This window comes from Lampetra fluviatilis, chromosome 1, assembly GCF_964198595.1.
Source record: "Lampetra fluviatilis chromosome 1, kcLamFluv1.1, whole genome shotgun sequence".
Taxonomy (NCBI): domain Eukaryota; kingdom Metazoa; phylum Chordata; class Hyperoartia; order Petromyzontiformes; family Petromyzontidae; genus Lampetra; species Lampetra fluviatilis.
The window spans coordinates 18,650,442-18,663,669 of NC_136275.1; the positions used below are offsets into that span (position 1 = coordinate 18,650,442).

Here is a 13,228-nt window from a genome sequence, read left to right on the forward strand (position 1 = left end):
GAACGAACGGAGGAAGGGGCCACGCGTGAGCAGGGCTCCGGGTTGCCACGTTGCAGTGCGTCTCTCTCTCTGTCTATCCCTCTCACGCTGCCTGTCAGCAGCGTGAAGGAAAGCTGTAATGCAAGTTGAATAAAAGACGGATTCCAGAAGTCACCTCAACGACCTTTATTACACAATGTAGTGATGGAGAGCTATGAGGAGAGTAAAGGAGAGCTTTGAGAAAATAGATTGTTTATTGCTATAGGGGCTCTTGCGTCTCACCAATGTCCTTCGATGAATACGAAGTTCACATAGCATTGGTTTATCTGAAGCAAATAGAAATATTCCTCTGTTGCTTCTTTCTGATTGTGCTCATGGAAGTGAACATGACTCGATTATTGCAAATCCCAGTTTGTGTGTGATTTTCATTTTTTATATTCACTTTCAACCAATCAAACTTGGTATTTTAATCGAAACACATAGGGACAACTGCTGTGTTATAATGGTCAGGACATTCGGCTTGCAATCAAGAGGTTGTTGGTATGATCTCCTGGCGCAGCAGTTGAAACAATGGTGCAAGTTTCTTTAATTACCCCTTCTCTGCCCGTCCAGTCGTATAAATGGTTTCAACACTACAGTCGATCGGCAGGACGTCTGTCATGGCGCAAAGTGTGTATTCCCACCTCTTCCAAGACATCTGGCCAGCGTGGAAGTGTAGGCCAAATACCCTTTAGAGGGGCTATTTTCTAGCTTCCTCGACTGGAGGTCCTTCCATCAGCAGTGACATGAGCAAGCAATTGCAGGGCTGCACTTTTACCTTCATGTTTTTTTATATATATATTTTGCTATGTGATTGGTTTCCAGGAGGCAGTGGGGCACTGTTAACCCTGGCTGAGACGAGCGAGCTGTCAGTGCGAGGAACGCGCGTCAGGGCTCGTTTCTGCCCCCTCTCCCCGCACCGCCTGCAAGGCTCGCTGCAGGGCGACGGAACCGTGTCCCGGGCTCGTAGCGAGCAGATGGACTTCGTGCACGTGAGCATTCAGGCTACCCATGCACTGCAACGGCTCGTCAATTATTCCGTCCATTTGTGATGCAGCGTGTGTCTCAGTGGACGCTGCGGTGACAGTTCAGATGTTGCGTCGAGATGTACGAGTGTCGTTGCTGTTTACTGGTCCTACCAACCGGAGATGATGAAATTATTCTGAGAAAAATCCTTATTAAAAATAAAGTCGAACAAGTGTAAAGTTTGACTCATTTTAAAGCTGCATTTTAAAGTATCATCTTAGCATCAACAAATACGTGAATTGATGTTTGACGTTCGTATATTGTGAGACAATGATGATTGTATTTCATATCTCATTCTCAAACCCTTTGATTTCCTCTTATTCATCTTAAAGCAGCATCCTCACGTCAATGAATAATCACGTTTGATGTTAGAAATTACCATATTGTGAGACAAAGTGCCCTACTGAGTACATTTCACAACCCATTCTCAATACCCTTTGATTTCTTCTTTTGTGAGGACACATAGGGGATGTCATATTGTTGAGCCTTACATTGATACTCATGAAGTAATGTGTGTTCATTTTGTTAGCTGAGAGCCAACAGCTTTGAGAGTCAGTGGGAATGCAACTTGAGCTATGACCAAGGCTGTGTGTCACGTTAATACAAAGTTCCTGTAACAATCCACACCTCGACACAAGGACATTCAGGCACAGACACAGCAGAGAGCATTAATCCTTGTGCTATTATAAAGACAGACATAAGTGGCCACCACATTCAATTTCTCTGCAGAATAGGACGGCATGTGCATTGTGAAAGTATCTTTGACAGTTAACGCTCGGAAACCGGTGGACTGACAGGAATTAAAAGTCTCATGATTGGCTGTTGAGGTGTCTTAAGATGAAATTACCCCAGTTGGAGTTGCATCTTCTTGGGGGAATTGTTTCCTTACCTAGAGTTGTTTGGATGCAACAACCACGTTAGTTTTACTCGCTTCGATGGACAAATCATCACACCAGGCAATTCCTCTCCTCCCTCTTTTGCCTCAGCAGTGGTGTCTGAGCCACGTGACAGAGTTTTGCCGGGAGCACCGTTGGTTGTGTGAGCCGCACCGTGTGGCCCAGGCCTGGGACGGTACAGCCCTGGCAGGAGCCACTCCTGAGCAACTTTGTGGGGATGTGGAAGAGTTGCGGGCCTGGGTCCAGAAGGCCTCCCTTGTTCCGGGCTCCTTCCTCACCCCGGAGAACACCTTCCACGTCGACTGCTCCGTCGTACGGCGTGAAATAGGTGTGCTTGTGTGGGCAGTAGCAGCCGTGTGGCGACGGATTTGGGAGGCCTTTCAACCAGCAGTGGATTGATCATGGCTGATGATGATGAGTGGCCAGTGCCCGTGATGTCACACTGCCGGGCAGTACCTGTGGTTATCGTCTTATCCGTAGCCCACGATACCAGGATTGGTGAAACTTATAGGTATTGTGATACCAGCATCATTATCTCAGAAGTGTTGCAAACATAATATTTTTCGAGTAAAAATACCTTGATATGAAGCAAACTTGTGTAATGCGGGCGTAAACGGCCTCGCGGATATGACGTCATGGGGGGGAGGAGTTAGGTCACGTGGGAGAGAGGGGTGAGGTCTTAAGGGAGAGATACCGGAAGAGACGGGAGAGTGTGGGAGATAGAGTTAGAGTGAGGCCACGCAGGGCGGAGGTTGGAGAGTGGCGAGATCGCCACACACGCAGAGTAAGACTCGGCACCGTCGGCCAGCGGTGACCGAGCACAGGGGGGAACGAGGAGCAGCGGTGGAGCTGCAGTGAGGCAGCCGGAGGACTGCACAGGGGATCTGCAGCGGAGCTGCAGAGACGAGGAGGCTACGGGAGCGAAGGCAGCTGTGGAGCTGCCAAGCGGAGGGGCTCTGAGCGAGGGCCGTGTGGGACAAGTGTAAGAACCCGAATAAAGGACGACGGAGACAGACCCGGTGATCGAGTCCTTTATTACACTGGTGTCAGAAGTGAAACGGCATGTCAAAACAGCTCAGAAAAAAGAATATTCCTGCGCCATCATCTGCATCATCATCCGACGATGACGACCTTCCTCAGGCGGTGGACTTGCCTGCGATGGAGGAGGAGATCCGTGCGGGAACGAGTACGGCTCCCGGAGTCCAAGATGTCGCCGCGTCAGTGGACCCGTCTGCACCAGAGGACGCGGATTGGCGATGGAGGCAGATGGCGGCGCAGTTGGAGACACTGAAAATCGTGCTCGCGCAATTGTGCGAGCTCGTCACGCCGAGGACGGCGTTGGGGAGAGCCGATGGAGGTCCGCAGGTTGCTGCCTTGCCTCCATTGTCGGCGCCATCGGCCACGCGGCGAGAAGACGCCATTTTGGGCGTGGCAGGAGAAGAACGGCGGGAAGCCGCCATCTTGTGCTCTCCGCGGCGAGGGGCCGCCATCTTGAACACGTTGCGATGTGATGCCATTTTGAATATGCCGCCTGGTGAGTCATCGGCTGAGGACGGTGCAACAAGGAGTCGCAGTCGTCATCTCACGACCGTTAAAGAATTCTCCATCGGGGGCGATTGGAGTGCTTTCGCCTGCAGATTTTTGGCGGCGGTACGCTCAGCAAGGTGGACGGACGCTGAGGCATTGGAGGTTTTACCGACTCTTCTCGATGACGAGTCGGTGAGATTCTTCCGTTCTATAAAGGCCAAGAAGAAGAAAACATTGAGAGGAGTTTTCGACGAGATGGCAGATGCATATGAGCCACCGGATGATGCTCATCGCCGGTTTGTTCAACGTCAGTGAGCACCCGAAGAGTCGCCGGTGGCATACAGGGGTGCGGTATTGGAGTTGGCCATGGCTGCATACCCGGAGACGGAGCCTGACCTGCTCAAACCTCTCATCTTGGGTAAGATGCTCGAGCTGTCCCGGGATTTGGGGATTCCTATGCCGGTGTGTGGCCACGAAAAGCTCACGTCCCGGGCGGCCGCTAAATGTCTTGATGCCCAGTTCAACCTGCGCCGTTGGAAGCAAGTCACGGCGTGGACGGGGGGGCCCATCGTCGAGGGAGGTGCTGCGGGTTGGGATCCCAAGAAGGCAGTGTACGTTCCTGACGGGGGGGGCCCGCAGGAGCTGACAGCCGCCTCTGCTCAGTGGTCGGCCCGCAGTAGGCCGGGGCCGCGATCTGCGCCGCCGCCACGGGAGCGTCGGGACGGGGGGCCTGCGGCGCGGCGCAACGACATCGACTGCTTCCGCTGCGGCCGTAAAGGCCATTACGCCAGGGACTGCTGGGCCCGGGTCTCGGGTCCGCCCCAGCAGGAGGCCTCGACAGCGGACGTGCCACGGAAGGTCCAGGACAGGCAAGTCGGTGCGCACCAGACACTCGGCAAGGCTTGACACCTCACTCATCACCGTTGTCGTGCGATCCGGGTGTTGTTAATAACGGGGGGAGGCCATCGACTGGGCCACGTCGCTCGGTAACGCAGTGGCGTAAATTGGCACGGCGGGTCGTCGCGGCCGCTACTGGTTCGTCCACTGTACCTGGTTCTATACAAGGGGTGGACGTGCGTATTTTAGTAGATTCCGGGGCGTCCGCGACCATTATATCGGATGTAATTTTCCATCTGTTGGACATCCCACCTGAGGCCGTGCGTCCAGTTTACGATTCCTGCGTCGCCGCCAACGGGGGTAGCATGGTCATTGTGGGCCAGGTGGACGCTAAAATATCTATCGGGGGAGTGTCGGCCTCGGGAATTGTGTTAATTTCGAGGTCTCTCGCGGTTCCTTGCTTGTTGGGAACTGACTTCCTGGCCAAGATGCCCATTCTAATTCGAATTAATCAAAACTGCATTGAATTACCAGGTGGGCGAAAAATTACATTTCTACAGTCGCCCTGGGGACGACCTGCTCCGGTCGCTCAGGTGCAGGCGCTGTCCGAGGTATCTGTTGATATTCCACCTGGCTCACAGATGCTTATCCCCTTGCGATATCGGAAGCCTGTACCTGGTCGTCAGGGTGCAATTGGGGTTTTGTTGTCGCCGTCCGCCACCATAACGGGCGGAGCGGCGCTCGTTGGGGCGCAAACTATTGTCCGGCCAGACCAGCAGCCGTTTCCGCAGGTGCTTAATGCAAGTACCGAAAATGTGTGTGTGCCGGCTGGTACGGTTGTGGCACATCTCACTACGGCATTTACGGCATAAGATCATCTGGGCAGCCAGGTCATGGTTGGTGGTGTTTCAGGTCCTGGTGCCGCAGATAATCGCTGGATCGCCGAATTGTGTGGGGAAAATTCTTCCCTTTCCGGTGAACAACGTTGCGCACTTCGTAAATTATTATTGAGTTATTCTGATGTGTTTAGCTCCGACGATTTGGACTTGGGACGCACCTCGTTGCTTTACCATCATATTGACACAGGGGACGCTGCCCCTATTCAGCTAAACTCGCATCGGATGAGTCCGGCGGAGCGAGATCAGGTTCGAGGGGCAGTGGATGACATGTTGGCTGCGGACATATCTCCATTTAACAGCCCATGGGGCGCGCCTGTTGTTTTGGTTAAAAAGAAGGATGGCAAATTGAGATTTTGTGTCGACTTTCGAAAATTGAATAAAGTGTCTGTGGCAGATGTGTACCCCCTGCCGCGTATGGACGACTCCCTTGATGCCTTGTCGGGGGCGAAGTTCTTTTCAACGCTAGATCTCTCTTCGGGATTCTGGCAGCTTCCCCTTGATGAGCCCTCGCGAGAGAAGACTGCTTTCCGTACGCCGCAGGGGTTATTCCAATTTAATTGTCTTCCGATGGGGTTGAATGCTGCCCCTGCCACATTTCAAAGGTTGATGGAGTTGGTGTTAACGGGGTTGCAGTGGGAGACATGTCTGATATATTTAGACGATATTATCGTCTTCAGCCGCACATTTGATGAGCATTTACTGCGGTTGGAGGCGGTGTTCGCCAGGATGCGTTCCGCAAATTTAAAATTTAAGCCTAAGAAATGTCACCTACTGCAACGGTCCGTGCGCTATTTGGGACACATCGTCAGTGCGGACGGGGTGGCCACGGATCCGGACAAGACAGCATGCGTCCGTGACTGGCCAACCCCGGCCACGGTGGGGGATGTACGTCGGTTTTTGGGGTTTGCCTCATATTATCGGAGGTTTGTTCCGGATTTCGCGACGATCGCGAGGCCCTTGCACCTCCTTACGGGTAAAGGAAGGAAATTTGCTTGGGGTCCGCCAGAAGAGGCGGCGTTTCAGGGCCTGTGCGATCGACTGGCTACGGCACCGACGTTGGATTATCCTGATTTCGATCACCCCTTCATTCTGGATACGGACGCGAGTGACACGGGCATTGGGGCCGTGTTGTCTCAGTCAAAAGGTGGTGTGGAGCGCGTGGTGGCGTACGGTAGCCGGGTTTTGTCTCCCGCAGAAACCCGCTACTGCGTCACACGCAGGGAACTTTTGGCAATTGTTTGTTTTCTCCGCCAATTTCGACCATATCTCTACGGTCGTTCGTTTATTGTACGCACGGATCATGCGGCCTTGCAGTATGCTCTCAAGATGGACCAACCATCCGGCCAGTTGGCGCGGTGGTTGGACACGCTGCAAGAATTTTCCTTCCAAATTCACCATCGGAAGGGGTTGCGTCACGCGAATGCGGACGCGCTTTCTAGGTTGCCGCAGCGATCTCCTTGCGCGTGCGCGTCTGGGATGCATAGATGTGCGCCGATTCAGCAACCCCCTCAGCCTGTTGCGTTGGCGGTCGAGGTGCCTGAAGCTCCAAAGGAGCCGGGACCGGCTGATGGGATTTTGAATCTTCCAAGGGCTGTGTGGATTCGGGAACAAATGTTGGATGATTCATTGGTCACGTTACGGAATCGGACTGCGAAGAAGAGTGGGGGACTGGGTACGGGGGGTATGCCGGAAACCGCTCTCCGCGATGGTCTGCTGATGTGGAGGGAAGGGTTACAGGAACGCTGGCGTCTGGTTGTACCGGTATCCTTGCGGTACGAATTGATTAGGACTCTGCATGGGGACACGCTTTTACATCTGGGGGTGCAGAAGACCCTATTGACGTTGCAGAAAGACTACTTTTGGCACGGCATGACAACGGATGTCGTCGGTCACGTTCGCGCGTGTCCCGATTGCGCCCGGCGAAAACCACCTAAACAACCATATGTGCCGCCCATACAGTCTATTCAGGTGTCTAGAGTTAACGAATTGGTGGCGTTGGACATTTTGAGACCCTTCCCGCCATCCGCTAAGGGTAATAAATACTTGCTAGTTGGGGTGGAGTACCTCTCCCGCTGGCCGATGGCCTGGCCTTTGCCTGACCAGTCAGCGGCGTCTATCACAGACGCCTTTCTATTTGGGTATGTTATGGACAAGGGGGCGCCGGAGAGGCTCCTCACAGACCAAGGCCGGAATTTTTCTTCTAAATTGTTGGGGGAGGTGTGTGCGGCTCTTGGAACTAAAAAGATACGGACATCTCCATACCACCCACAAACGGATGGTATGGTCAAACGGCTAAATCGGACTTTGTCCGCCATGTTGTGTCACACCGTGAGTGAAAAACAATCGGATTGGGATTTGCATATCCCTGGGGTACTTTCGGCATACCGGATGACGCCGCATGCGGCTACAGGATATTCGCCATTTTTCCTTATGTACGGTCGCGAAAACGTGCTGCCAATGGATGTGCAGTTGGGAACTGGAGTGAGGGGACCTGCTAAGCCTCTTCCTGATTACATTCAGGATACCGTTCGCCGGGTTACTGAGGCGCGGGAAGGGGCCCGCATGGCTACTGCCAAAGCCCAGGCCCGGAACGAGCGGTGTGCTCGACGCTCAAAGGGGGAGTGCCCCTGGAAGGTGGGGGACATGGCCTGGCGCCATTGCCCGCAGGTGCAGCCAGGTACCTCTCCTAAATTACACAAACCATGGCAAGGGCCGGTTCGCCTCATGGAGGTTCCCAACCCACAGTCCGCACGTGTTCGGTTTGGATCTCGACGTTGGTTCGTTCACACGTCGCGCTTGAAACCATATGTGGCCCCTCGAAACGATGCGTCATCTCCTGATGTTGCCTTGCCGGGGTCTGTTGCTACCGACTCATCCTTGCCTGTGCCTGTTGACCTTGCAAGAGCGCCTGTCGTGCCTTTTACAGACAAGCCGGCCGTGACATTGCTGGAGACAGGAGACTCTGCTCGGGGTGTGCCTACCACGGCTGCGGGGACTCCGAGCCCCGCCGCCCTTCCGACCCCGTCGCAGACACGATCACGACGCACCCCCGACGCTGGGCCTTCAGGGACACGGGACCGGGACGTTGACGGGCCTCCAATAGCGACAGGAGGACTTCATCCTGTCGCTCCTAAAACCCCGTCACGTTCCCGGTCTGCAGGAGGGCCGCCGCTCGTCCGGGACGGACCGGCGACCCGCACGTGCTCAAAGTCCCTTACATTTCGTTGAATTTTACTGTTGTGTTTGTTGTTGTTGTTATATTTATTGTATGCTTCGTTGTCCTTGCATGTGTGATGGTTGTGTTCGCTCGCATTACTTGTCTCGTTATTGTTCAGCCGAGGTCGGCTGGATTTTTTCTATGGGGGAGGGTGGTGTAATGCGGGCGTAAACGGCCTCGCGGATATGACGTCATGGGGGGGAGGAGTTAGGTCATGTGGGAGAGAGGGGTGAGGTCTTAAGGGAGAGATACCGGAAGAGACGGGAGAGTGTGGGAGATAGAGTTAGAGTGAGGCCACGCAGGGCGGAGGTTGGAGAGTGGCGAGATCGCCACACACGCAGAGTAAGACTCGGCACCGTCGGCCAGCGGTGACCGAGCACGGGGGGAACGAGGAGCAGCGGTGGAGCTGCAGTGAGGCAGCCGGAGGACTGCACAGGGGATCTGCAGCGGAGCTGCAGAGACGAGGAGGCTACGGGAGCGAAGGCAGCTGTGGAGCTGCCAAGCGGAGGGGCTCTGAGCGAGGGCCGTGTGGGACAAGTGTAAGAACCCGAATAAAGGACGACGGAGACAGACCCGGTGATCGAGTCCTTTATTACACTTGTAAAGGTTGTTAATTATGTTCAATGTAATAGCATCGTTTTAAATATTAAAACCATTCCAAATCTTCAAGGTAGTGTCATCACTGCATAGCTCTGTGTACACCTAAAAATATGTTTTCGGGTAGTCACCTCCAATTAGCAGAGTTGGCTACGTACGGTGCGAAAGAAGTTCAACATACACACATACAGGTTGCTAAGTGTGCAATGAACGCTGTAGGTGCGTGCTCGCTGTCCGACGGGTGCAGTATTCCCACTGAGGCGAGCGGAGCAGGAGGTGCTGGTGTGGCTGGAGGAGAGGTGCAGAGATGGCGCTGAGCGTTCGCTGGGTGATCTTCAGCGAGCCACACACTCGCTCCTCTGCAGGGACACGGACTGCGTTGCGTTTGCTAGATATGTGGAACAGGTGCTCGACGCACGCATTTTCCATGTGCCTATAACTTTCTACACGTACAGTTTTACATGCACTACGTTATATTCTCTTTAGAAAGGCTACGGAGATGGTGGTGCAGGGCAGAACTGCTTTTTGTGTTTCGTTTGTTGTCCTTCCCGTGCACCTCCGATTAGCACGGTTGGCTACGTATGGTGCGAAATATGTTCAATAAAAAGAAAACATAATAAAATACAATTCTGTAGTGAGAATTGTATTTTATTATGTTTTATTTTTATTATTTTATTATTTCTTTTCTACGTGACTTTACCGAAAGAACCAAGATGAATCCCTGCAGTCACGAAAGCTTTAAATCGAAATTTTACACTACCTAAGTGTTGCAAACAGGAGATGAACACTACCTCGATGCTCATTTGAGCAGGAAATCGCTTTTAATATGTTTTACCTTTCCCAGTACCACTTTCCTCCCTTCTCTGTGTGCTTTGCACACGCTTTCCATATGTTTACAGATTTTGACACTCACAGTTTTACTTGTGCTTAAATTGATATTATAATCTCATCATAAACATACCGTGTGTGTAGTGAGTTACTTTCAACTATACATACCATTTTCCTTCCCTACCTGCAATGTTACAATGCGACGAGCTGCTTTGGTCGTGAATAACAAACCCTGATTACATCCCTCGACAACAATGGCCCCGTTGAACTCTTTTACAGTTGCATGAGTTCAAGAAGTGCTCAGGAGGCTTTAAGGCGCAGCTGCAGAACGTGAACGCCCTGCATGAAGTCTTGAGAGTTACCTTCCGGCCTCTGTCTAATGAAGAGGAGGAACGGGAGAGGCAGGTGAGATAAGGGACATGCAGCTGAATGAGCAACTCTGCCTCAAATTCAAAGCTTGGTCAGGAGGTTTTCACGCAAATTAGCTTTCCAATGTGTTTTTGGGTTGTACCGCGGGTTGTTTATCATGATGTACGACTCTTCGCTTCGCCCGCTGGGAGTTTCTTCAGAGGCTAAATTGAATATATCAGCACATCTGGTCAAACAACACAGAGTATACAAATTGAATTACCACTCAGCCTCAAAACTGACACAACAACATCCACTGCTCCACGTCTCTCTTCACTGCCCTGCCGCTTCTGTAACACCTGCATTCTCACTCTGGCAACCAGACAACGACCGCATGGGAGGCTTTCCTGCGTGTACTTGAGGATGGCGAAAACTTCGTCCTGGCGATGAGGGCGGCCGCCGTGCGGGATGCGGACATGTCCTTGTCCCGTCTGATGGCCCGTGCGGAGGCAGTGGCGGCTGAGGCATCCACTCCTCCGTACACGGTGCCCGCGGCTCTATTAGCGGCCGAGCTCGCGCGTTTGAGCTCGCTCGGCTCTGAGATTGACTCCATCACCAACACCGTGGATGAGCTAAGCCGGGCCAAAGCCTTCCTTACTGGTTTGTTTTATTATCACAGAGCAGGGCGTGTATTAACGTTAGTGCTCATGCATGAACGTCAGAACCATTAAAATACATCCATTATACCTCTCGCTATGACTGTGACTACTAATCACGTGCGTACTCTATTCTACCAATAACCTGGAAAATATTCAGTAAGAAATTAAGCTCTGGGCAGTTCCTTTTACTTTCTGTGAGTGTACAAAACAATTTACGTAAGTTTATTTTGTCAAAAAAAAATGTCCTCATGCATTTATTTGTATCCAAATAAGCATTTAACATGAATGCAGCTGTTTTTTTGTCATTTATATGTTCCATTACAGGGGAGCCAGTGAGTTTATTTGCAGTACAAACCCACCAGAAGGTGGTCAGTGCGAGGCTGCTTCTGTGGAAAGTGTTTCACCACAGCTCTGAGTCCATCAGGGACTGGACAGCCCAGCCGTTTTCACAGGTTGGTTTGGTCACCTTGATAAATCACTGCTCTCCAAAGAGCTGTGAAGTATGGATGTATTTGTAGTGACGCAGATCGGAGGCAGTCATACTTGGAGGCACCTCTTTATTCTTTGCACACTCTACGTGTTTGCCCACTTTTATATTAATCTGTACATATACACAACAGTTTATTGTCGGTAGCACTATCTAACTAAACAGTTGGCAGGCTGTCGAGCTAGCGGCGCCCATTGATGGTGAAGACGGCGGCAACGGTGGTGATGAACAACAGCTCGGCAAGGGGATCCACTTCCAGCAACGGCCTTGAGCTCTCGGTCAAGGTCCCCTCTTATCCTCCCAGCGTGGCCTTGATCCGCCCTCACCATGCCCCCCTTCTGGAACCTACTAGCAGGCCCCCGGGGCTTCCAGATGGCCCCCTCCATGAACCCTTACCTATATGTTTTATTCCCCGTATGTACTGTCGTCTCTTGACGTGTGTACTGCCGTATCTTGTAGTTACACTTTGTACAGTTTACATATTGACGAAGAAGGCACATTTTTTAAAACCATATTAACAGTTATAATAACATATCACCTATCCTTCCCAGTTTTCTGTTGGCTCTGCAAAGGACGAAGTTGAGCGCTGGGAGGCTGCACTGCTGCACATTGAAGGCTCTCTGGTGTCGGACGACGCGGTGTTAATTGCATGCCAAAGCCTCCTTGGAGAATTCACTCCTAACCTGCAGCTTCTGGAGAAACTCGGCAGCACTTTCTTCAAGGACCGGCACTGGGAGGCAATGCTTGCCAGTACGCTGCACATGCACGCCACGGTGGCGAGATGTTAACCACCTCGCCTGGTATACAGCAGGTTGTGGGTTCGATCTCGATCCTGACGCCTGTATATTTGGAGTTTGCATGCTCTCCCCGTGGTCGCGTGGATATTTTTTCGGGTCCTCGGGGTTTTCCCTCTGATTTGGCTGTCTTCTATGGTGTGTCTGATTTATTCCATATTGTTTATTATCCTAAATGTATTTTTTATGTCACTTTAATATATTTTGCATAAATCATACATAGTGTCATCAATTCTTACTGGATTCTCGATGCATATATTGTGAGAGCAAGAATCAATGCAATGGATGCATTTTCCATCTATGAGGTTATTCCAGCAGTAGCTGGAATTTTTGTATTTTTCATTCTGTAAAAACACATGAATTAAAAACACACAATTGTGTGCTTTGTTACCTAAACAAATGTGATGGATATCATTTGTATGATTTACAACTTTCTCCTTTTACGATGTGATGTACATGTAGTATGTTTGGCAAAGGCTAGGGTAAGATCCACCAAGGCAAATTACCCCATGTCATCTGTGTGCACACATGCGCATGTTTTTGCAGGAATGGGACACCGCGGTGAATTTGCCGCAGACTTCACCATCACACAACTTCTTTCCCTTAACCTGGTTCACCATCATAATTCTATTGTGCAGGTGAGTTGCTTAAAAAAGTATGTGTGCAGACGTGATTTACTGTCAAATCATCAATTGAAGTGCTTTACACATGGGAACAATTCTCTCTTAGTGCTTCAGCCGGTGCCAGGCGATGATTACCAGCCACGAAATTCAGAAACGTTGAAATTCAATGATGAGCAATTTCTTACGTGGATCAAAGGCCCGCACAAAATTTTCGTTTTAAATCAACACTCTACTTCGTCTTACTCTGTTATGGGCGGAAGGCGTTTGATATCAGCATGCTGATAACTATTTTGTAAAAGAGGGATCTTAACTTTGTTACAGTGGGGGAATAGTCCAGGGATTGCTGTGAAGCATTTTCCAATTCCTGACAAAAACTCTGCAATTTTGATTGTGATTTAGGGTTTTCAGTAATTATTTATCAAATTGAATATTGTTTCAAAAAGCCATGATATCGATACTCGAGTTCAATTAA

The 13,228-nt window shown here is 51.1% G+C and overlaps 1 protein-coding gene across 1 annotated transcript in view; it reads left to right on the forward strand.

Moving 5' to 3' along the window:
* The window catches only part of DNHD1 (dynein heavy chain domain 1), a 102,363-nt gene that overhangs the window by 17,550 nt on the left and 71,585 nt on the right, over positions 1-13,228 (forward strand). The window contains exons 12-19 of the mRNA XM_078858394.1: positions 844-1,010; positions 2,034-2,268; positions 9,265-9,422; positions 10,125-10,250; positions 10,577-10,853; positions 11,177-11,304; positions 11,891-12,089; positions 12,680-12,771. Of these exons, the coding sequence (XP_078714520.1) occupies positions 844-1,010; positions 2,034-2,268; positions 9,265-9,422; positions 10,125-10,250; positions 10,577-10,853; positions 11,177-11,304; positions 11,891-12,089; positions 12,680-12,771 (1,382 nt within the window). The remainder of the gene's footprint in view (positions 1-843; positions 1,011-2,033; positions 2,269-9,264; positions 9,423-10,124; positions 10,251-10,576; positions 10,854-11,176; positions 11,305-11,890; positions 12,090-12,679; positions 12,772-13,228) is intronic.